We start from the raw sequence: 22,699 nt of genomic DNA, 5'->3' as shown, positions 1-22,699 counted from the left end.
ATCTGAAATATTTAGATAGTTTAATTGGCCGAAGACTGATTTTTGTCCAACTTTAATAATAAAAAAATACAGAAATTAAGAAGGTGACCCAATTGGACCCGATCCAACCAGTGGTTGAATCTTGTATAACCTGAATAGATTAAAACCAATTATCCTACCAGTTTAATGGCCAATTCGGTTTTAATAACATTGGTTTAAAGTTATTCAAATCAAATAAAATAAGTGGTCCTTGTGCTGCTTGGCGCACCCTTGGTTGACATTAACCTGCAACTTAAACTGCCTGTTAAGCAGCTGCAGCAATAACAGAGAGACCAACTCTGGCAACTTCCGGTCACACTGAACTGGTAATATTCTGCATTGAGTCATTACAGGAGCTATAAGTTCCGATACCTTTTCTCATAAAAGAATCAAATCACTAGCGCAGTTGCTCAATGATCCTCATTATAAATTCCTATAACTAAACAATAGGCATTGCTGTGCTAATTTTTATCATTCTAATAAGTGATCTTTTTTCTCTTTATTAGGAGAACATAATTGTTTAGTGTACACGCATAACCTGAAAAACACCACCTTAATTTACAGCCAAAACACACTAACTCTCTCTGGAATACCCACTAGTTTCCTCGGCAACCTTTGCCCATACACTTGCAATCTTCTCTGCATAACCAACCTGAGAACAGCAATAAGATAACCCATCACTCTACAAATTACCACAAATAGAAGCAATAAGAAACAGAGTTAATGACTTCAAACAATAACATTAGCCTAGATGAAATTTGAAAAGAAAGATTAAGTGATCTAAGAATAATTATATTGTATCTAAAACAGCAGTGAAAACGGCATAAATTGAAGCCAAAGAATTGGAACCCTCAACCTAACAAACGGTTAGCCAGAATACCTATTTTCCGCAGAAGTATCACATGCATGCCAACAAACTAAAACATTATATTTCGTTCGAGATCTAATGACCTTCCTGCAGCCACTAGCTCATGATGCACAAAATCTAGATAAAGGGAATTTGCATAAATAAAAATCGAGGGTGTTAACAACAAAGGAGAGAACAAAATGAAAACATCACAGCAGCCAAGACAAGCAGCAACAACACAAACAAACAGAAAGACTAGCAGCACAAGAAGAAAGAAGAAAGAAAAGTAAGCAGTGTAATTTCCAACTGCCTCATAAAGAGTCATTTCAGAACATAACTATTGCAATCAAGCGAGTACAACAAAATTGTTCAGAGGGCAGAATATGACCACAAAAGCTGCATGTAGAAGCAAACATTTTCCATTTCTGAAAAGATAGGCCAATGACTCTAAGGGGGGTGAAGGCCTTTAGAGCACCAATTAATGACCCATCAGACTCACTTAAAACGATAACTTTTCTTCGAAAAATTTCCTCCACCAATGGAGAGATCTAAGCTCAAATTTCATGGAGTCCACTATTTCCATAGTAAATATCAAAGGATCCATCAAGAAAATAGAAAACACCAGCATATCCAGAGGGACATGGGATGATCTTAGGGCTGTCATCCAAGTTTAGCTAAACACAACTCGCACAAGGGGAAATTCAAGGAGAGAGTCAAGAGGCCACCAATCTGAATATTTGCTACATGCCAGAAATTGTGAATTAAAGCACGAGGATAATCATTAAACTCTTTCTTAAAGCCAACAAATGAGAGATGAGTAGAGAGCTTTTTCAACAACAAAATGAAAACTTCATTAAAGAAGATCGAGAATTTACAAAATCACAAAGAAGTGCAATACAATTTGGGGAGCTTCATGGAGGTGCAGGGGGTCTCATAAGCATTCATAAAATAAAAAAAACAAAAAAAAAAAGATAGCAGACAAACCAACCTGTGTCCAATGGGAATGAGTTATCCACAAAAATATGATGCAGAATTAAGTCACACCCTAGCAAGTGACTCTGCAATATAATTAGCACTTCTCACAACATGATTTCTAATAGAATCCCACCCTAGGCATAATGACCAAACCTAAACGTGAAGCTGTAGTAAACGGCAAGGCGGTAGCACCGAATAGGAAAGTCAACCAGTGATGACTGCAGAATCCCCTTCCATGATAAGAGGAAAGGATTCAGCTAAGAGATCATTAAAAGAAGGGAAGCAAATGCAAATGTCAAACCTTCTGAGGAAGAAAACCTTAATCTCAAAAGAGGAAAAAATGAGGAGATGGTCATGGTCCCATTGATTCTTCCCCCACATAATGAAGTTTACACCTTTCATAAACAGAGTTAACACGTCACTCTTTCCTATTTCTGGCTTACTCCCAAACCCAAACATATTCTTAAGATGCTTCTCCAAATCCTTTAACGAAAAAGATGTAAATGAAACCATCACAAGAAGCACAAATATAAGCACGTTAGTTTCAAAGTCAGAATCCATTACCTTTGATTACTAGAGCTTAGAAATCATAGTTTATTAATATCTAGAGAGAAATAGCATGATTTCAAGTTTCTAGTGTCACAATAGCACAAAACTTACTTAGCCACTGGCATGAAGTGTTCTCTATAATTCCTTTCAGCTATTCAACACTACATTTACCATGTTCTGTTCTCCAATACACAGCATGCATAAGTTAATACCATAAATTTTAAGTAAAAAAATTACCCATCATCAGCATTGATTTTTTTTATTTTTATTTTTGAAAATGGCAATTAGATTCATAAAAATATGAAACACAAATATAAGGCAGGGGAGAGGAAAGCCCTCAAACCCCAACTGAAAGATTGGGCCTTGTCACACCAGACTTTGCAAACTATCAGCTGCTTCATTAGTTGACCGAGAGATGTATCAAAAAAAAAAAAATTATTTCATTTTTCTTTCTATGGAAGGTGAGTTTTATTGCAAGGCCCAAGGGCAAGAAACAATACAAATTTGGAGGGAGTCTCCATTACAACTAGAGATTAAAATGAGACTCCATTCTTAGGGAGTCAGCAAGAGATGATTTGTTGATCTCAGTAAAATACTCCATGAACAAGAAAAGGACACATATCTTTCATTTTAGTTTTTTTAACATGAACACAAAAATAGATCACTACCATACTAGCAATAACTTTCATATTGTTTAAGTACATCCATAATTTATAGAAAGCCTTAATTCTTATGCACTACCTGCTCTTCATACTCCCAAGGATGTTGTTGTTGGCATACACGTGTTGACAGTCAGGGTATGGTGGAATGACCATAAGCAGATTTTCAATCCTTTTACTCGGTAATAGTTTTAAATATAGTCAAGATTTGAAATAGATAGAACTTAAAAGTGATTACCGCCTATATTACCAATGGCAATGCATAGAAGACTGCCATGAATATGCATGATGGTTTATATCATACACCCTTTAAATTGACTAATGCACCTAGCAAAATCAAGAAAGTTATGACTAAGTGCTTAGGCTATTCATTGGTCATTTTTTTGTTGCCTAGCACCTATCCTCAGAGACTTGGTCTTAAAAAAGTAATGGCCTCAAAATGCTTAGTGACACTTCTATTACTAAACACAAGGTTAGTGATGAGATTGAATCCATTGACGCACTCATCATATGGCTGCTATATTGCACTACATAATTGAAGAAATCAAAGTGGTTGAGTCCATTAGGAACTTATAAACATTTTTGGGACTTGAGATTTATACATTCCTCAAGAAGGGCTTCCAATTTCAAAAGTGCACTCCATTTTACTTGACGATTACTTGTTTTGAGGATGTAAGCTATGCCTCCCTTACTCTTCCATTCACAATTTTGCTGTTAGAGAGTTGCATGCAGGTTGAGCCACAAGGCACACGTCATGGTAACACAATTTCTACAGTGGAAGCTAGGTATATTACCTAGCTTCACATGGGATGTGGCAACTTTTGAATCTACCAATTAGAACTTTTGATGTGTTTGGATAGTGAACATAAAGAAAGGTGGGATCAGGTAATCCTTGTAGTTGAACTGCCAAGGGATACCAACCCAAAAGACCCATTGTCATGATTCCACTTCCTCCAAAATGGGATCCGTCAAACCAGCAAATATTTTGCAAATATTTCTGATATGCATGTTGCTATTCATAGAAGAATTTGTTTGAGCTACAAAAATTACAAGACTTCTGAAGACATGCTTTGCGGCTTGCAATATTTCCAAGGAGAGGGTTATAGTGAAAAATAGGTATCATAGGTTCCCAATGAGCAATAAAAAAGTTATACAGTGGAAAAGCATGGATATTAATAACTTATTTACTGTATAATTTAAACTACAAGTATAAATTGTCTTTAAACTTTCATACTTGTCGTTTTCACCCTTATCACCCTCCCGTTGCTCAAGTCTCACCTATGTCAAAGTCTAGCCATACATTACGCCTTGATGCTTAGATATTGCCTTGTCCTTTTTCCTTCTCTGCCTACTCCACCATCAGTTGATAGATGAAATTAAAATATCGAGTTTTAGAGAAAGAAATTGAGATGCCTTTGATAAGCAAGCAGTTTTCCACTTGTATCAAAGTGAATAAAAAAAATCTTTAGTTCCTTTGTGTGAAAGATCAAGGCAGATAAGATATGGACTACAAAGACAAAACTCTAGAAGCTTAATATAAACCTTTACTAGTGATACTCAAAAATTTTATTCATTGCAGGTGAATCTTTCAATACCATGAAGGTTTGATGGATATTAATAATTTAAAGGTTATTCACGATAGAAAACAACAATTTGCCTATAAGGTTCAATGAGGAAACAAAAAATTGATTTTTGCAAAGTTAGCTCCAGTAAGTGGATTTAGAAAGCCAGTTTAAGAATTCTATGAAGTTGGGTCCCAGGCCTATCCCAAAATGATTAGCTACCTTAGGAAACCTTTTTTCCAACTAATAAACTCAAGATCTTTGTACTCACTAATCTATGTGGGACTATTCCTTAACACTCCCCCTCACGTGTATGTCCTCTTTTGTACTAAAGGTGGAAAACTCAGGGTAGGCCCTTTTTTGTGTCTCTACAAGTGGATAATTTAGGTGTAGGCTCTTTTTTGTGGCTTTACAAGTGGATAATTTAGGTGTAGCCCTCTTTTGAGGCTCTACAAGTGGATAATTTAGGTGTAGGCCCACATATGAGTACCTGCTCTGATACCATGTGAAGTTGGGTCCAAGGCTTATCCCAAAATGACTAGCCACCTTAGGAAACCTTTTTCCCAACTAATAAACTCAAGATCTTTGTACTCACTAATCTATGTGAGACTATTCCTTAACAAATTCATTAGGGTCTTATTTGCTACTTGAATTTTAGTTGGATTTTTAGTTATTTGGGTTATGTTTAGCTGGGCTTTGTTTAGGTTACTTATAGGAGTTTCTATCTGACTACTTAAATCCTCATCCTTGGTTCTTAGTTGTTATGATACTTAAACGGAGCATTTGAATTTAAGACCAAGCTATTAGATTTTCGTATAATATCAATTCATAGTAGAGCACTAAAAATCATTTTGGCATTAGATGTAAAGTTTTAAAAAAAGTGACTTACCTTTTTCAAAAGAATGACAAGAATTAAGAAGACTTCAAGCATCACCTCATCAAATGTGTTGATGTGTGCATGCCAATGAAGAAAGGAAGGTTGGGTATACACAGAATTGGGAAGACTAATGTTGCTCTTCTAAATGGTGCTGGAGCATAAATATCAGTAAGGATTTTTTTGGTGGAACTTATTCCTCAACAAGCAGAGTGACTTACCTCGGAATTGGAGGTACGAAGAAAGTTCAACTAGGCATTTATCCACTATGTGGAAGTACATCCAATCAACCTCCCAAAAATTTATTGCAACCATTCGGTTCTTTGCTGGTAATGGGGAGTGAATATATTTTTGGACTGATTGTTGTGTGCTTGATGAACCTTAAAGGTATCGGTTTCCAAGTCTTTTCAGCCTTGCCAAAAACTTGAATGCTTTACTCTTAGAGATCTTCATCCAGAGAGAACATTAGGATCTTCATTTCAGGTGGAAGTTGAACGATGAGGCAATTGACATTTTTAACCAGACGACGATCTTGGACCAGGATTACATCAGAAGTTCACAACCTCATAACTTGATCTGGTGCCCCTCATCTAATGAGTTTTAGTCCTCTTTGTGGCTAGACTGGTGAATCAATTAATTACCTGCTCATCCGTTGCCAAATTTCATGAAGAATCTGGAATCATTTCTTCAGTTTCTTCAGGTTGTCTCTGTCTCCCCAGTTCTTTGAAGGGCCTCGCTTTCTTGTGTTGGGATTTCTCTTTCTATGTTGGGTAAGATCATGCTCAAAACTTGCTTAACGCACATTACTTGGGGATTTGGACGGAAAGAATCCAAAGGTGTTTCAAGCAGCAATCTTCCTTTCAGGATTTTGCTTCTACTAGAATCATGAAGCATGTGGTCACATGGGTGACAGCTTTGAAGAAATCAAGGGAAGTTTCCTAAAGAATAGCTGGAACATGGTTGCCCCTCTTTTGAAGCCCATGCAGTCTTCTTCTGGCGATTGGAAGCCACTTGAGGATGGGGGTATGATGGTCCTTTTATTAGCAACCCTGGTCCATCTAGATTTGGGGGCATTTTTAGGAATTCAAGAGGTGAAATCTTAATAACCTTTGGTGGACCGCTTGGACTTTCATATTCTACAAAAGTTGAAATTCAAGCTTTAAGGCATGGATTGAGGATTTCTCATGAAAAATTTCAAAGTAACATCCAATGTTGAAGGCGATTCCAGTAATGTCATTGGCTGTTGCTTGGGAAAGAAGAATCCTCCTTGGTGTCATTGGCAATGTTTTCATGAAATTCAGAATTTGGCCAAGGATTTGCTTGTTCTTGATCTCATATTCTACAAAAAGCTAATGGTTTAGCCAATTTGCTGGCTAAAGAGGGGGGTGTTATGGTCCTGGGTTAAGTACCTATGTCTTCCGCTCCTGACAGGCCGGTCTTTTGGATAGTATTGGCTAGGTGTTTAACATTTGGTATCAAAGCTAGCGCTACGTCGCGGGTTCGATTCCCGTGTGCTGCAAGCAGCATGTGGAGGTGTGTAGCCCTGGGCGGAGGGGGCGACCAAAGTGTGTTCCCGCACCATGGGCCATCGCTATAAGCGGAAGGGGTGACCTGAGTGTGTTCCCGCACCTTAGGGCCGTCGCTAGAGTGGACTGTCTCCAGTGTAGGCTGCCGTGGGCATTGGCCTCGCGACGGTGGGTGTGATGTTATGGTCCTGGGTTAAATATCTATGTCTGCCGCTTCTGATAGGCCAGTCTTTTGGGTAGTATTGGCTAGGTGTTTAACAGGGTGACCCTCCAATCCCTCATAGTAAAGGGTCCCCTCCTCCTTGATTGTCTTTTCCCTTTTGTTGTCAGGCTTAATAGAAAGCACCCTTTCTTAAGGGGGGAAAAAAAAAAAAAAAAAAGAATGAAGAAAATTTAATTACCCTGTCTAGCTCTAAATCTTTCCCAATATTAAAAAAAAAGTTTCTTCAAGAATACAAAGCATAGAACAACCATAGCACAAAATCTGGCAAGTGACTATAATGCATAGTGGAGCAGAAATATAGTAGCATACAGCACTGGAACAACCAGCACAGAATCTGGCAAGTGGCTACAGTGCATACTGAAGCAGAAATATAGTAGCATACAGCACACATTTAAAGCATGCTTCTACAGCACAACCCTAAAATTTTGAGACTCCTTCACCCACCTTTTCACCACATTTCTCAATTTTCAACATTGGGAAAGATCTAGGGTTACTAAACTCTTCAGTTTACTCTAAAACACAATATCAAACCCCTGCAAGACCAAAGAAAACCTCCATGTATTGTGTTTAAGGAACTGATATTCTAACAGTGAATTATATATGCGCACAAAAAAAAACAGTGAATTATATATGTAAGGAATGTTCTCAACAATGAACCCATGTCCTTCTCTTTTCTTTTTAGATGTTTTCATAATTATTTGGTTCAAATTCCATTATTCAATTCAGTTTTTTTTTTAGTTTCTAACCAATTTACCATGCTATTAAATTATGGTCAAGCCTATATGAATTGTTCTTACCATCCCATGTCATTAGTTTGATTTAGTCAAACTCTTTACAGATTAGATCCCTCATCGTTCTACACAAGTGCTATAGTTATACAGGTACATCCTTTTAATAGCTATACAGGTGTGTCTATGCTAGAGATTCAAACAAGTTTTGAACCAGGTGTCAAAACAAATATGGGGTATTAATGAGAAAAACATTGCCAAAAAAAAAAGTTTTAAGTGCTGAGGTATGAATCTGCATCATAAGTTATTCAGGTCCCTCAAGTGTGCCGCTATCTCATTTCAATAATGGTATCTCCACAAGCCATAAACAAAATGGTAAAGCATAAAGCCAATGAAGGAAGTATGCTTTGTTGCAGAAACAACATAAGATAACAGCAAATAGTCCTTAGATAGAAAGGTGAAAAGGGGGGAAAAAGTACCTGATTTATGACAAACCCTTTCAGCATATCCAAGAAACAATCATGTCTTTCTTGGTCTAGCCTCTCCAGTTCAACACGGTTATTTTCCTGCATTTGATAATTCTCATGTCAGTAATAGAAAGTAGAAATAAAAGTATTTAACCCTGGCAAGTCAGCAGTATAACAATATAAAACCAAATGAATGTTACCAAATAAAGAATAAGAATCACATGAGCAGTCAAAATTACACTAAGGAAATATCATAATCAACAGTTCTTTCCACACATCCAGCCACATACATAGCATCTGACTTGATAAAAGCCCAACACAATAAACCTTAACGTGCAAGCAAAATTTATTATGTGTTGACTTAGTAGGTACAAATATATTTCCAGTATGTCATATGCAATGTCCAACAACATGAGAAATAAAGTCCTACCCCAGACAGATGCTAAAGAACATGTGAAACTATTAAAAAGAAAAAACACATGAACAAGACACAGGCAGATTTCCTTCACACATGAGAAGAAAACAAACTTTTCCAGGTCATAGTTTAGTTCCATTGCTACCATAATGAAGGTCCAAACTTGTTGGAGTGTCAAAAAAAAGATATGAAAGTAAGTTTCACATCAACCAACTCATAACATCTCACAGGCTCTAGACAAGCTTCATGCAACAATGGCTTCATCAAGCAGATAGCAGGAACACCACAAGATGTTTTACTTATTGGATTAAATGCTTATGTGCTTTGATATCTTCTCAGCAACATGACCAACATTCAAGAGAAGGACAGGTTCCAAATTTCCTCACTGCATGAACAAGTAAAATTCCTTCCACAACCTAAATTTGATTGTTAATGAGAAGTTACATAATATGCCAAGCACGAATTCAACAAAGCCAATCCACTGTATGCAATTGTCTTTTAAAACACAAAGGATGAGATAGAGATTTTTATTAAAAGCCCCAGGGGGGGGGGGGAAGGGGAGGGTGTTGATCATTAACAGATACAACAGCAGAATTAGTAGAACAGCTAGAAAACAAAAACAACAAAGAAGTACTAAACGAAGTACATGAAGACTACTCACCAAACCAGGGAGAGAATCTCTTCACAAGCCAAACCAAGCTGTGAGCAATTTAATACACAAATCGAGATTTCACCCCATATGCCATTCAGACCAGACTTCCTCAGCTACAATCCCAGTTATAGGCTGGTGTAAGAAAGCTTATTTTGGGACTAGGTGACCTAATGGATAGGCTGGATGCAAGAGTGGTAGTCTTTAGGTAAGTATATAGCTGAAATGAGACAGGAGACACTGAAGACAGGATTCAGGTTTTGGCAGTTTACGGTTAAACGAATGGGTTAGGGAGGTAGATTCGGAAAAAAAAAAGACTACAGTCCGGCAATTTAGGAAGTTTGTAATCTTATGTATGGGTTTTGTATGGATTAGAGAGGTGTAAGGCTGAGAATTAAGAGTTTTGGGATCGGGACTCAGGTTAGGGAGTTGGTTAGAGAAACAACTAGGGTTAGGGTTTATGGGCCTCTAGAGAGGGTGAAACTTGGTATTTAGGGACTAGATAAGACTAAGGACGTGGTAGAAGACTAGTAGAGGACTTTAAGTTAGGGTTAGATATGAAAGTCACTTGAGATAGGATGTCATCAATCTCCACACTAAAGCTAACGTATCTAAACAATGCCAAACTCGAGAGCAAATATCTAGAGGGACTAGGACTCATGAAACTCTTTGAGACTGTGGGGACTCATTGGGACTGCCTAGGACACGCTAGGATTTATGTAAACTAGTGAGAAAAGAATTCTATTAATGATAACTTTTGCCACTTAAGATAAACCAGTAACACATGCGACTCAAGACACTAACCAATGACTGGACTCTAACAATGAGACTCGAGATTAGGACTAAGGACTATAGTCGTACTAGGTTTTGGACTATAGTAATAGGGCTGGGTAGCTAGGCAACTAAGGGGAACCAGGCTAATGATGATGATGATGATGATGATAATAATAATAATAACAATAATAGTAGTAGAATAGAATGGAAGATAGTACCATACTGTTGCCAAGAATCATCCTCCTTGGGAGAGTGGATGAACTGGCAAGACTCTGTACGCCGATAGATAACTTTTGATCGGGGATTAGCCGCCTATTTGACCTTTATATCATCAATCAACGCCCCTTGGGTGTAAATGCTTAAAAAGATATTGTATCGATTTTAGATGCTTACTAGACTTACAGAGCTCCCTATTTATAGACTGGAAACTGGAGCTATTCCCACAGTTTCTCCTATGTGGGAAAAAGTGTTGGATGTCCCGATCTTTGGCGCCAATCATCCTTTGTCTCCTAAATTCTCGACTAACTTGATTTCCCTTCTGAAGAGTTCCTCTAGACAATTCTGTCCTCTGACTAAGTTGGTGCCACCTTCTAGACCTTTTCCAGATAGTTTTGCCCCTACTTGGCTGGCACCTCCCTCGTGAGTATTCTTTTGGACTCTTTTGCCCAAGGACAAGCTAGATCCTTCTCTTCTAGAGTCTTCTTTTGACTCTTTTGCCCCTCCATAGCTGAAGCCACTTTTTTGGGAATTGTACTAAAAGTTTTACCCTTCATTGGTGCCACTTACCTCCTGCCCCTTGCTGGCATTTAGCTCCATCTTGGACTCTTTTACTGGACATATATGACTGTCTAAAGACTCTCAAAATTACAACTCATAATCCTACTTGGCACATGCAAGAGCATACATTTGTTAATCTTCTATTTATCTCTATTGTCCAACATGGGCTATCTTTATGTCTTCAATTGAGGTTTGTAACATCCTCTCATAAAATGATAAATGTAAGGGATGAGAATACAGATTTAGCACTAAATTAAGAAGAAAAATAAGAACAATTTTGACAAAGGGTATAATGAGGAGATAAGGAAGAAATAAATGAATTTATAGAACCACAACATTAACTTATAAAAATTAAGAAAACATGGTTTTACAAACCTCCCTTTAAACAGGAGAAAGTAAACTAATGCATCTGTGAAGATCTTACATATAACTAATGCATTTGTGAGGATCTTAAATGTAACTAATGAGCCTGTTAAATGTGTAACTGTTCAATCAATATAATTAACTTGGAAGCAAGTTAAAGGCATTTCATGGTCATGACATATATACATATATTAAGTTGTTTTCTTTTTTATTATTTGGAAATGCAGATTAATAATCTACTCTCAACAAACACATGATACCCAAGTCAATGTGTGATGATGAAAGGCAAATAACTGAATTGGTATATCCTTGTGCATAATGCAGTCCTCAAAGAAAAAAACGCCTGATCAGAGAGAACTGCCTTTGTAAGAGAAATTAGTTTCAACTAATATGATACACACAATTGCTTTTCACAACCTCTAAAAAATAAAGATATCAAGAAGCAATTTGACGCAGGAGAAATGCGTCAATTTTAAATGACGTATAAGATTGTCGAATAGCTAGAAAGATGTGAGAATAATTCAAAATAATTTAAAAGAAGAATAGAGAAGAAAAAAGAAGGATTGGGAAGAAGGAGATAGAGGAAGACATGAGAAGGAGAAGAAGGGGAAGAAGATGAAGAGAGAAGGAGAAGAAGGGGAAGAAGACGAAGAGAGAAGGAGAGAAAACAGTAAAAGTTTATTCAATTCATCTTCAAAAACAACTTTCAACATACTATTACAGCCTATTAATAACTAAAAATGAAATTTAAAATTCTAAACAGATAAGATAAATATCTAATCGAATCCAGTAAAATCAGGAAAAATAAACTAAAAATAAAATTTAAATTTAAAATTCAAAACAAATAAGATCAATATCTAATCAAATCCAATAAAAATAATTTCAACCATAATTGGTGGGTCCACTGGAGCCCATTGGGCATACTGGTGTCCCCACCCGTTGTTGGAGAACTCAATTTTGTCGAGTATAGCTCTTGGGACTCAGATAATACCTCAACAAACGGGGGTTTTAAATTTATTTGAAACCAAACCAAAACTCACATATAGGTGAGGGACATCTTTTATATATATATATATATATATATATATATATATTTGCACTCTTTTTTTAATGTTGTTTTTTTTTTTTTAACTTTTTTTAATTTTTTTTTTTTTGCTGCAGCATTTAGATGGCACTGGTAGGGGAGGGGAAATTAATCCCCTAGACTTAGGTTGTGCCGAGGTTGCATTTCGCAGGGGCGACACTCGGGGGTTCCTGGTGCAGCACTGGTAAGGGAGGGGAAATTAATCCCCTAGACTTAGGTTGTGCCGAGGTTGCATTCCTTAAGGGCGACACTCGGGGGTTCCTGGTGCAGCACTAGTAGGGGAGGGGAAATTAATCCCCTAGACTTAGGTTGTGCCGAGGTTGCATTCCGCAGGGGCAACACTCGGGGGTTCCTGGTGCAGCACTGGCGAGGAGTTGCGATGTCAATCCACACGGGTGGCTTGAGAAGATGACGATGATGACTGTGGCAACGGTGGAGGCGGTGATTTCTATAGGAGATCGGCGATGGAAGATATACCACTCGTGTTAAGGTGATTTCGGTGGAGGCCCCTTCAATGAATGATCTGTTAAGGGTATTTTTTTGGGTCGAAGAGCAAAGAAGAGAAAAGAGAAAGGAATGCTGGTGATAGGGAGTAGATGTGGGGAAGGGAGAGGCAGGAGGATAAGACGAGCTAGGTTTAGGAAGGGGGATTTTAGAAACAGGGGTGGGAGAAATCTGAAAGAAAGGCCGAAGAGAGGGAAGGGATCGTGACCATCACATTGAAGCTAGTTCCTTGTGATTGCGAGGAGTTTCACCGCTTGCCACCGGCAAAGGGCATTAAAAGGGTGACAAATGCGAGGATCGCTGCACCCTCGGTCTCGTAACCTTTGTGGGGAGGAAGTCATCTCTATGCCCGTCGAGGGACCACCTCCACCAGAGGAATCACATGTCAACGTTGTGCCCCACAGCAAAGACTGGTGCAATGGCAGGTGATGGTACTACGATGTTTTCGGCGGAATTTGGTGTGCTGGCTTTGCAACATTGTTGGCGATAGCTACGGTGGTCAATTTTTTTGTGTTTCATAGTCGGAAATGATGAAGGAGGACTTGGAGGACTTGTTGTAAAGTCGTCAAAGGTCTAGTGATGGTAGACGACATCAAACATTGACGGTGGGCTATGGCAAGTGAGAAGCTCTGCAACGGCTTGGGAAAGGTTTTGCAACAGGCTTCATCTAGTCGTTGGTGTCGTCGAAGCGGTGACTGTGCGAGGCTCCGATTGACGAAGGTGATGGCTTGACCAGCGACAGTTCCCTCTCAGTAATGGTGACAAAGAGGTTGGAGGAGGGAGGAGAAATCGTCAGTGTTAGGTTCAGCGACGGGTCTGGCAAAAGCAATGGAAGATAGGATAGAAGGAGGCAGGAGAAGGAAACGGAAGCAAGCAAGGGAGGAAAAGGGAAACCAAGGAGCAATGGATGCTCTGATTTGGGGGAAGTGATTCAATGGAGGATGGAGAAGGATATGCACCGAAGAAGTCTTCGGCTCTAATACCAAGTTGACGCGGGACAAATGCGTGAATTTTAATTGACGTATGCAATTCTGATTAACTAGAAAGACATGAAAAATATTTAGAATAATTTAGAAGAAGAATAGAGAAGAAAGAAGAAGGATTAGGTAGAAGACGATAGAGGAAGACGTGGGAAGGAGAAGAAGACGGGGAAGAAGGAGAAGGGAGAAGGAGAGAAAATAGCCACAGAATTTTGTACAATTCATCTTCAAAAACTACTTTCAGCACGCTGTTACAGTCTATTAATAACTAAAATTGAAATTTAAAATCCAAAACAGATAGGATTAATATCTGATCGAATCCAGTAAAATCAGGAAAGATAAACTAAAAATAAAATTGAAATATAAAATTCAAAATAGATAAGATCAAATATCTGATCAAATCCAATAAAATCAGGAAAGATAAACTAAAATAAAATAAAATAAAATGGGTTATAAAAATAATTTTTAACCATAATTGGTAGGTCCACTGAAGCCCTTTGGGCATACTAGTGTCCCCACCACAGTTCTTACCTTAATCCGTTCATACTCTCTAATTGCAACATTTTTTGCATCTTCTGTCGCCTTAATTGTCTCTTTCAACTCCTCTATCTTCCTAATCCTGGACCTGTCACCACCAAATATTTTCAAAGATGCAACCTCAAGTTTCTCAGCTCTTGAATGCAAAGAAGACAGTTCTGATAGAAGTGTTTGCACAGTCAACAAAGCACTAGAACGATCTGAGAATGCCATGTGAATGGCCATCATTAGCCCAAGATGCTCATGTAGTGAATCCTGTCATAAAAATAAAAAAAATGAGAAGAAACATGAGGATTGTCCTAAACAAAGTGAAAGAAGATAGGTACAACAGTAATCAGTAGTGATAAATAAAAGAATTACCAAATGGTTAACAGTTTGGGCATTTAATTCTCGGTAGAATCTGCTTGCTTTAACAGCAGCAGTAGCCACACGTTTTGTATCAGCAGCTCGTATTCTCTGAGAATTGAAGACTGCCTCCTCAGTCTCAAATTTTGTCAATTTGACAAATGCTAGTCCTAACTCCCCCATTGTTTCTCCCATATCTTGTTGAGCCTTGACAAGTGCCTCTGCCTGCACCAACATAAAGTTCTTTAGAATTAAAAAAAGTAGGGAGATAATAGACAGATTTAACAAGAGAAACTTACAGGAATTGGTTTTTTCCAAGTCTTATTTATTTTAGTTTACTACTACAGGGCATAGCTCTATATACATAGACTGCAACAGTTCTTTCTTTCAGCTGGAATGGGAGCATTCTTTCTTTCAGTTAGACTGGGAGCAATCATTCTTTCAGTATCTGACTATTAGAGTATAATTGTAGATATAGGAACAGATGAAGTGTTCTTTCTAGCAAATGATCCCTAGCACACACAAGGTTGGGGATCCTGACTTCACCAACATGCAGCATAAAGAATCCTCAAAAGAGACTGTCATACCCTCAGAAAAAATCATCATAAATCCTGTTCTAATCACCTTCAGCTAGCTTATTAATTAAACCACTTTTTTCTCAATGACAAGTATATAATTAATAAAGGAGAAAAGAATACAGAGAAAGACATGGTCGCAACTTCTCTTTTTTTGGAAACAAGCAACTTCCTACATGTTAAAAGGTGTAAAAAGGGTTGCACTGGACAACATATTTTGCCTACAAAAGCTATGATCGCCAGGAGCGTCCTGAGTTACTGACGACGACATAGTAATTGTTCCATCAAGTGTTTTTCTTTTCAAGTGAGGATTCGTAAATGAGTGTAATCATGGATGATAGTGATCTTCACTGGCAGTGTTCTGAGTGGTTCTTTTTCAGTTCTGACTCCCTCAAATAATCAATAATCTGTATTAACTTATAGAGAAAACCAAAAACCAGAAACATAAAGATAACAGAGCATTTCAATGCTAGAGAAAAGAAAAAATATAGGCAGAGAGGGATGAGATTTAGAGACCGTGTACATAATGAAGTACATGTCTAGTACTTACAATAATTTTCACACAAATTACATAAGTTCCAATGGAGAAGACAATCTGACAGATATCAATAATTAACCAAGGATGATATGACTGATGTATTCATAATTTCCATAGAGATTTTCACAATTTCTAATATAAACTATACTTAAACGGTAATAGAAAAATAAAAACAGAATAAATTATACATCTAATCTTACAAGTTAAAAAATAAATTCATTAACTATTTAAACATGATTTCCAGTTTTGAAACTTTTCGTTTTGAAAATCTGCAGCAATATCAGTACAAGAATGACCCCTTAATGAAGAAAGTGGGCAGAGTTATTTCCACCACATCTGGAAAAATTAGTTAGCATTGATCCTCCTGTAACTAAGAAGTAAAACATGTAAACACACACAAATTTTAGCAATACACTGAAACAACTATTATCAAGATTCTTATAAATTTGCTATCACAAGCAAACCATCAATACTTCACTTCACACGATATCTACATACAATTTTGAGTTTAAATATTTTATCAATCAAGCACACCATTCCTCAGACTACAGTGAAAATTTCCAATTTTTCTACTCCTTTCATTTTTGTCATAGACGATTATTATTTGAATACAATAGAAAGCCTAAATTATTTTTCAAAAAAATAAAGAGGTTGAAGTATCAATGGAGACAAACATTTGACAAAACCTTTTCCCATTTTGTTGAGTAAAGACAAGGTGTATTTTGAACTGTCTTTAGGATGTAAATTGCACATACAATATGTATTCGAACAACCAATAGCATACTAAGTAGGTTGATAAAAAGTAGAAATTATTAATTTCACATAATAGAAAAAACCATTTCCATAAAAGGATAGAAAGTTTTAGAGCATTACTCAAACAGAATCTTAATGCAGGATACCCACAGAAAGAGATTTAAACGTTTATTACGCCACATGATCCTTGACTTCTATTTTTAGGAAGCAACGGCAATGGCCATTGATGAGCTAGATCCCCATTCCCCAGTTTGTATAGAAATACGGTTATGAGAACAGACAGGTATGAAATAACACCATCCAGGTATGACACCAAGTCTAACTGAAAAACGTTTACGTTACATAAGTTTCTTCCCTAAACATTGTACCCAATTCTAATTAGAGTTCATGCTATTTTTATCAAATTTTTCATCGCCCAGCTCGAACTGAACGTGATGCAATCAAATGTATGGTTGACGCCATAGAGAATATAAAGCCCATACAGAAGTGTTCGCCTGCATAGGCATAGTATTGCAAGCAGAGAGCTTACCGTTTGTTTCTATTACAGTCGTTAGGTAGTTGTAGCTCCTTCCTTAGTTTTCTGAGAAGCCCTTTACAACTATAAATAAAGGACAGGGGGCTGTTCACCTTTGGAAACTTAGCTACTTAAGTTAACATAAGTACATCAAGGCTCTCCTTCTTCTATAATATAGCCACAATATAAACCCATACACTTCAAGAAGGCAATGGGCCCAAAAGATTGTAGTCCAAATAAGATTAGATGAAATGTGGTTAAAAATTAACTACCTGCTATATTCACTAAAATCCGATAAAGTAAAGTTGAAAAAGTTTCAAAAAAGAATAATATTCCACTCAAATAAAAGTCTGATTTAACTGCATGAACTCAGTTCTCTACATAGAATTACTAGACTAGCCTATTCTCTGTCAAATGATCCATACAATGGGAAGCAGGAAAAATGTAACTAAGAAAAAAAATGAAGAGGCATTTACCTGCTGTGAAGCATTACTCAGTTGTAGTTCCAAGTCTTGCATCTTCTCTTTCTTCTCCAAGAATTCTTTATCTTCCTCCACCACAGGCGGCCTGGTCCCACCCCAGTCATTCGCCACAGACTGCTTCAACTCCTTAAATATCCTCAACAGATCCCTCCCGCCTTTTGCTGGCTGAACCACTTCATGTGGACCAAGAACTGCCCCAGAGTCCCCAAACAGCTGCTTTGGCAACTTGACGGCTCCATCGAGCATCCTTGAGGCAACGTCAGTAGTTGTAGGCAGAGGCAGTCTCCCGTTAACCATTAAAAACACTTTCAATTCCTCGCTCTTCCCAATTACCGGATGAGCCACGAGACGGGCCAGGTACTTCTCCAACGCAGCCTGTCGCTGCTTCACAAATTCCTGCTTCTGCATGACCTGGCTCTCGACAACATTTTTATCAGGTCGCGGAGGGATGAAAAACCCCCGGTACGATTCTGCAAGCCTATCAGCAAGAGTCACCACATCTTTGAAACGCCGTCGGACGGCGAACTCAGAGACACCGGGCCCGAACTCGGTGGAATTTGTCCGGGTAGTGATGAGATAGGTCCAGTAAGTGTTGCCACTGGAGACTATGGAATTGGAGGAAGTCTCCTGTTCCTTTTGCGGATCCGAGACGGTAATCCTAACATACTCAGAGGGACCGGAGGAAGAGGAGGAGGAGGATCTGGAGATGCCGGAAGCGCCATTAGCAGAGCGGCCGTTCTCGGCCAAGGGGCTAAAAACAACGTCGGCATAGGAGGGAGGATCGAGGAGGGAATTATCGGGGTGGAAGCCAGGGTTATTTTTTAAGGTAATAGGCGAGGGAGGGGAAAGAACGGGATCGGAGGAGGCGACGGTGTCAGCATCGGCTGTGGAGGAGGATAGCGGGTGGTGAGTGTCGGTGAGAGACGTCATCGCGGAGCTGTAGTCCCCGTAGACCGACGGAGCGACCGAAGGCGAAGGCGAGGGGTCGTCGAGGACAAGATTCTCCATCTCTTCACGCGAAGCGAAAAGCTGCGGGTCCTCGTAGTCGTGGTTCTCGGAGCCCATCATTTTGAGGGACCCCCCACCCCCTCCCCTAAGAACAAATGGCGAATGCGAGTAATGAGGCCCACACCGTCAAAGCGGGCGGACGATACAAGCGGCGACGGTAATCTGCGGCAGAAGCAGAGAAAGTGAAAGCCGTGGGAGAGGCGCAGAAGGAAGGAAGAAGAGAACGGCAGATGAGGAAAAAGAGGAGGTCGCCCCGCACGTGGTTTTGGAAGAAAGCAGATTTGTTTCGCAAACTTTCGGATTTACGTTTACAGGAAATGTGTTGTCTTCTACGTTTCAATTGGGCAAATCTGCTGCCACGTAGACACTCGTCAGCAACATGGTCCAATGAGAAAGTAGAGGGAAATGGAGTTACCATGTTAGTGAAAGCGGAAAACAATTTCTAATCCAGGCAATGAAAGGATCCACGAAAAGTTTATGGACATACTTATATGTAAATATTTGAATATCTCCTTGAGTATATATGTAGTTATTTCATATGACCATAATTGGAAAATAAATATCAATTAATATATAATTGATAAAATAAATATTAATTAATAATTTATTGGCATCGATTAAAAAATCGAGAAAATGGATTTTGATTAAGACCAAATTTTTCTTTTTATGAGTCGATCAATGGGGCCTCAAATCGTTGTAAACATTAATATGGAGTAGGCTTTCAGAGCCAAAACATGTAAAATTATTTTGTGTAATTTGTTTATTTTTTCATTAGTTTTATTTTTCTTTTATTTTTGCATTCATCCCATAAAAAATATTTAACATCAGTTAAAAATGATGAATTGAAGTTATGCTTCCCTTCTCAAAATATAATTTGAAGAAGTTGGCTAGGGCAATAAATCTAATGAGGTTCAACCTAGATGTAGTCAAAATTCTAAAGCGACATTTGAAAAATATACTACATAAAAACTCAACAAAGATCAAGGTCGGAAATGTGTGGATCGAATCAAGGATATAGGCATGCTTCTTTACTTAATGGCAAGTAGACCAAATATTCGATATAATGTTTGCCTATGTGCATGGTTCTAATAAAATCCTAATCAAAATGATTTTTAGATACTAAAGGGAACACTTTGCTAAGCCTATTCTATCCCAAGAGTAATGATTTTTCTCTTGTCGGATATCAGTCTCATGGTTTTCAAAAAAGGAAAAGAGGTATGCTTCTCAACTAACAAGGCTAAATACATGTCACATGCCTTATGTTGCACTGAAGTTCTTTGGCAGACACTACAAGATTGACATAAAATTTGCTTCTATTCCTATTTATTGTGATAATACATTTGTTGTAAAATTGTCAGTGAATTTTGTGCATCATGGTTGGACAAAACATATAGAAATTAAGTATCACTTTCTTATATATTATGCTCAAATAAAGGTTGTGAATTTTGAAATTTGTAGCTACACATGTTCAAATTGCATACATTTTCACAAAATTCTTGTGCATTGCAAGTTTTTTCAAAAATTATAAGTGATTTTGGGGATGATAAGTATATAATTTAGTAAATATTTCAAATATTAGAAGTCAAGGAATCAAATCCTCAAAATGGACTTGAATCCTATTTGCTCAAAGCTTGACACAAGTTTAAAACGAAAGGTGGAGTCTTATCCTATTTAAAAAAAGTGAAATCTTATGTAAAATGGAGTTGAACCCTATTTGCTCGGAGCCTGAGATAAGTTTAAAGGAAAGGTGCAGTTGAATCCTATGTAAATAGGCAGTCGAATCCTTCCAGAAGACTCAAGCCCTACTAAACTCCAGTAAGTCGCATACTGTCTTAAATGAGTCGACCCCAAGTGTTGCAAACAAAAATGAAAAACTTGTCGAAAAGACACTTCTTATATCCTCTTCCAAACTCAATCTTCGTGCCTATAGACCTAAATCCAAGATCCATGGGGAATAACATAATTTAAATCATGCTTTCTTCATCTTGTCAAGGCCCTAATTTGCATCCACAAGGGAACATGCTAGCATAGACACTGAATGAGAGGATGACGAACCTTTGATTCAAAGAGTAAGAAAATATTTGGTTGAACAATCATCAGAGCATCGTCAACAACCCTCAGAGCCATCTACGGTGGTTTCTCCTTCTCCCTCTAGGTCTTCGTTGAAGAAATAGAAGACCAAAAAGAAGGTTACCACAACTTCTCAAACTACTCAACTAGCACCACAAAGAGATGAATGAGAAGGACCTATTGCCTCTCTATGTCTCCACTTCAACTGAAACCTATGGTTCAGACTTGAACCATAAATTCTGGAATTTCAGGAAAAAATTTTAAGCATTTGTTGGGAAAGCCTAAAAGTGAGTCAATTTTTGGAGATGCTTGCTTTGATCATATTTTTACTTTTGAGCCTGAGAATATGAAAATGAATCCTACGTAACTGGTGATGCTAGCTTTATTGAATGAGATGCCTGAGTTGAGAAGATTATTAGAATTTCAAGAAAGGCAATATTTCAGTTATCAATCTTTTAAGTGCCTTAGTTGTGCAACACTTTTATTCGTAACTATGGGTTTGACACTCTAGCCATGCTAGAGAAAAATGACTATTTTCAGCTTTCTCATCAAAGAAAATATATATTACAGCGAAAAACATCAAGGGCTTGCTAGGAAGGGATAATAGGGGAGAATTCTTTTACCCAGACAACTTCTCCAACAACTAGCTAGTCATCACGATGACAAAGATCAATGAAGACATCCATGGCAAAGGGAAGCAAAATGAACCAAGTCTCATGCCAATGCAAGATAGAAGGATTTATTTGATAGTTGATACTCAATTACCAACAAGATTGTGAAGAAGATTAGTTTTGTTGATAACATTATTAACTACTACATCAAGCATGGATATGAGTTGAACATAAAAGCATATGTCCTTGATTCAATAGAGCATGCTAATAAGGACATGAACGTAGTCCATGATGGTTGGATCGTCACAACTCTACTCAAGAGAGCTCAACTAATTTCAGGATCACCCGTAAGGCAAGCAAGAGAGATAGGAGGAAAAATGACCTAGAGAGGAGTTATAGCATGAAGGTTATCCGAAACATCTTCGCAAGAAGAAGAAGAAAGCGAAGAGATTCAGCTAGGGATGTTATAGAGGATCCAACTCCGTTTGAGAGTGGTTTTATGGGAGTACTCCACGAATTCACCTATAAATCCAGAAGATAGATCATTTGGATAGGAGACTGCCTAGCCACATCTCAACCTCCTTCGTATCCCACACCACCCACTGGAAATTTTGAGCAATCTTCATTTGATGTTTAATATTGTTAAGATCAATGTACAAAAACAAATACTTTTTGTATTATCAATAAACAAATTTTTTTGTTCAACATATTGAAATAAATAAACAATATTTTGTTTTGACTTCAATTCCTTTATATCCTCTGTAATTAAATTTTGATGATGCCAAAAGAGGAAAAAATAAAAGTAAAATTCAAAGTTGAATAAGGAGTTTAAGGAGTAAGGAGGAGTTCAAAATAAATATGATTAAGCAACAAGATAGGGTTAGTATAAAATAAAATAAAATAACAAAATCACATTAGAGAGCATGATTTGCACATAATATTTTACATGTTTGTCATCATAAAAAAAGGGGGGGGGGATTGATGAGTAAGTTGAGGCTTAAGATCCTCGAAGTTTCCAGATTTTGATGAAACATATATAAGAATTTGATAATTTTCTTTTCAAGTGATTTTTGTGCGGACAATAGAAGGCCTTTGAAAGACAACTAAAAAAAGGAGTTGACTCCATAATATAGGAGTCAAACTCGTATGCAAAAGGCAAAAAAAGAATTAAAATTTTTTGTAGAAGACAAGTACTGAAAGAAAAAAAGGAGTCATGCCCATAAGGAACGAGTTGACCCCATAGACAAAGAATAATGAAACGAGTCAAACCCCACTTACAATAAGTTTTGGAA

The 22,699-nt window shown here is 37.7% G+C and overlaps 1 protein-coding gene across 2 annotated transcripts; it reads right to left on the bottom strand.

Annotated features, from left to right (window-relative positions):
- Window positions 1-229: 229 nt before the first annotated feature.
- On the bottom strand, window positions 230-18,974 carry LOC137934064 (sorting nexin 2B-like). 2 transcript variants are annotated; one of them, XM_068778278.1, is made up of 6 exons: window positions 17,713-18,974; window positions 14,872-15,081; window positions 14,506-14,766; window positions 8,441-8,527; window positions 571-670; window positions 230-352 (listed from the first exon to the last, which is right to left on the bottom strand). In XM_068778278.1, exons 1-5 carry the CDS (start codon window positions 18,784-18,786, stop codon window positions 593-595), a joined length of 1,710 nt encoding a protein of 569 aa, XP_068634379.1. In that variant the 5' UTR covers window positions 18,787-18,974; the 3' UTR covers window positions 230-352; window positions 571-592. The 2 variants fall into 2 exon arrangements, with proteins under 2 accessions (XP_068634379.1, XP_068634371.1); XM_068778270.1 differs by lacking the exon at window positions 230-352 and having other exon boundaries at window positions 367-670.
- Between the last annotated feature and the right edge of the window lie 3,725 nt (window positions 18,975-22,699).

The sequence above is a fragment of the Aristolochia californica genome, unplaced genomic scaffold (assembly GCF_029961685.1).
Source record: "Aristolochia californica isolate CCGP_79_NKW_82.1479 unplaced genomic scaffold, dmAriCali1.0.hap1 SCAF_10, whole genome shotgun sequence".
NCBI lineage: Eukaryota > Viridiplantae > Streptophyta > Magnoliopsida > Piperales > Aristolochiaceae > Aristolochia > Aristolochia californica.
Note: the sequence above shows the minus strand (reverse complement) of the source record. Positions and strands in the feature narration are given on the sequence as shown.

What these genes read in the sequence shown, in the direction of transcription:
- LOC137934064 (XM_068778278.1), bottom strand. Translation starts at nt 18,786, where the DNA reads ATGATGGGCTCCGAGAACCACGACTACGAGGACCCGCAGCTTTTCGCT. An exon ending in CCCAAACTGTTAACCATTTG is followed by an intron (nt 14,767 to 14,871) that starts GTAATTCTTTTA and finishes TTTTTATGACAG; the next exon opens with GATTCACTACATGAGCATCT. An exon ending in GAGAGTATGAACGGATTAAG is followed by an intron (nt 8,528 to 14,505) that starts GTAAGAACTGTG and finishes TATCAAATGCAG; the next exon opens with GAAAATAACCGTGTTGAACT.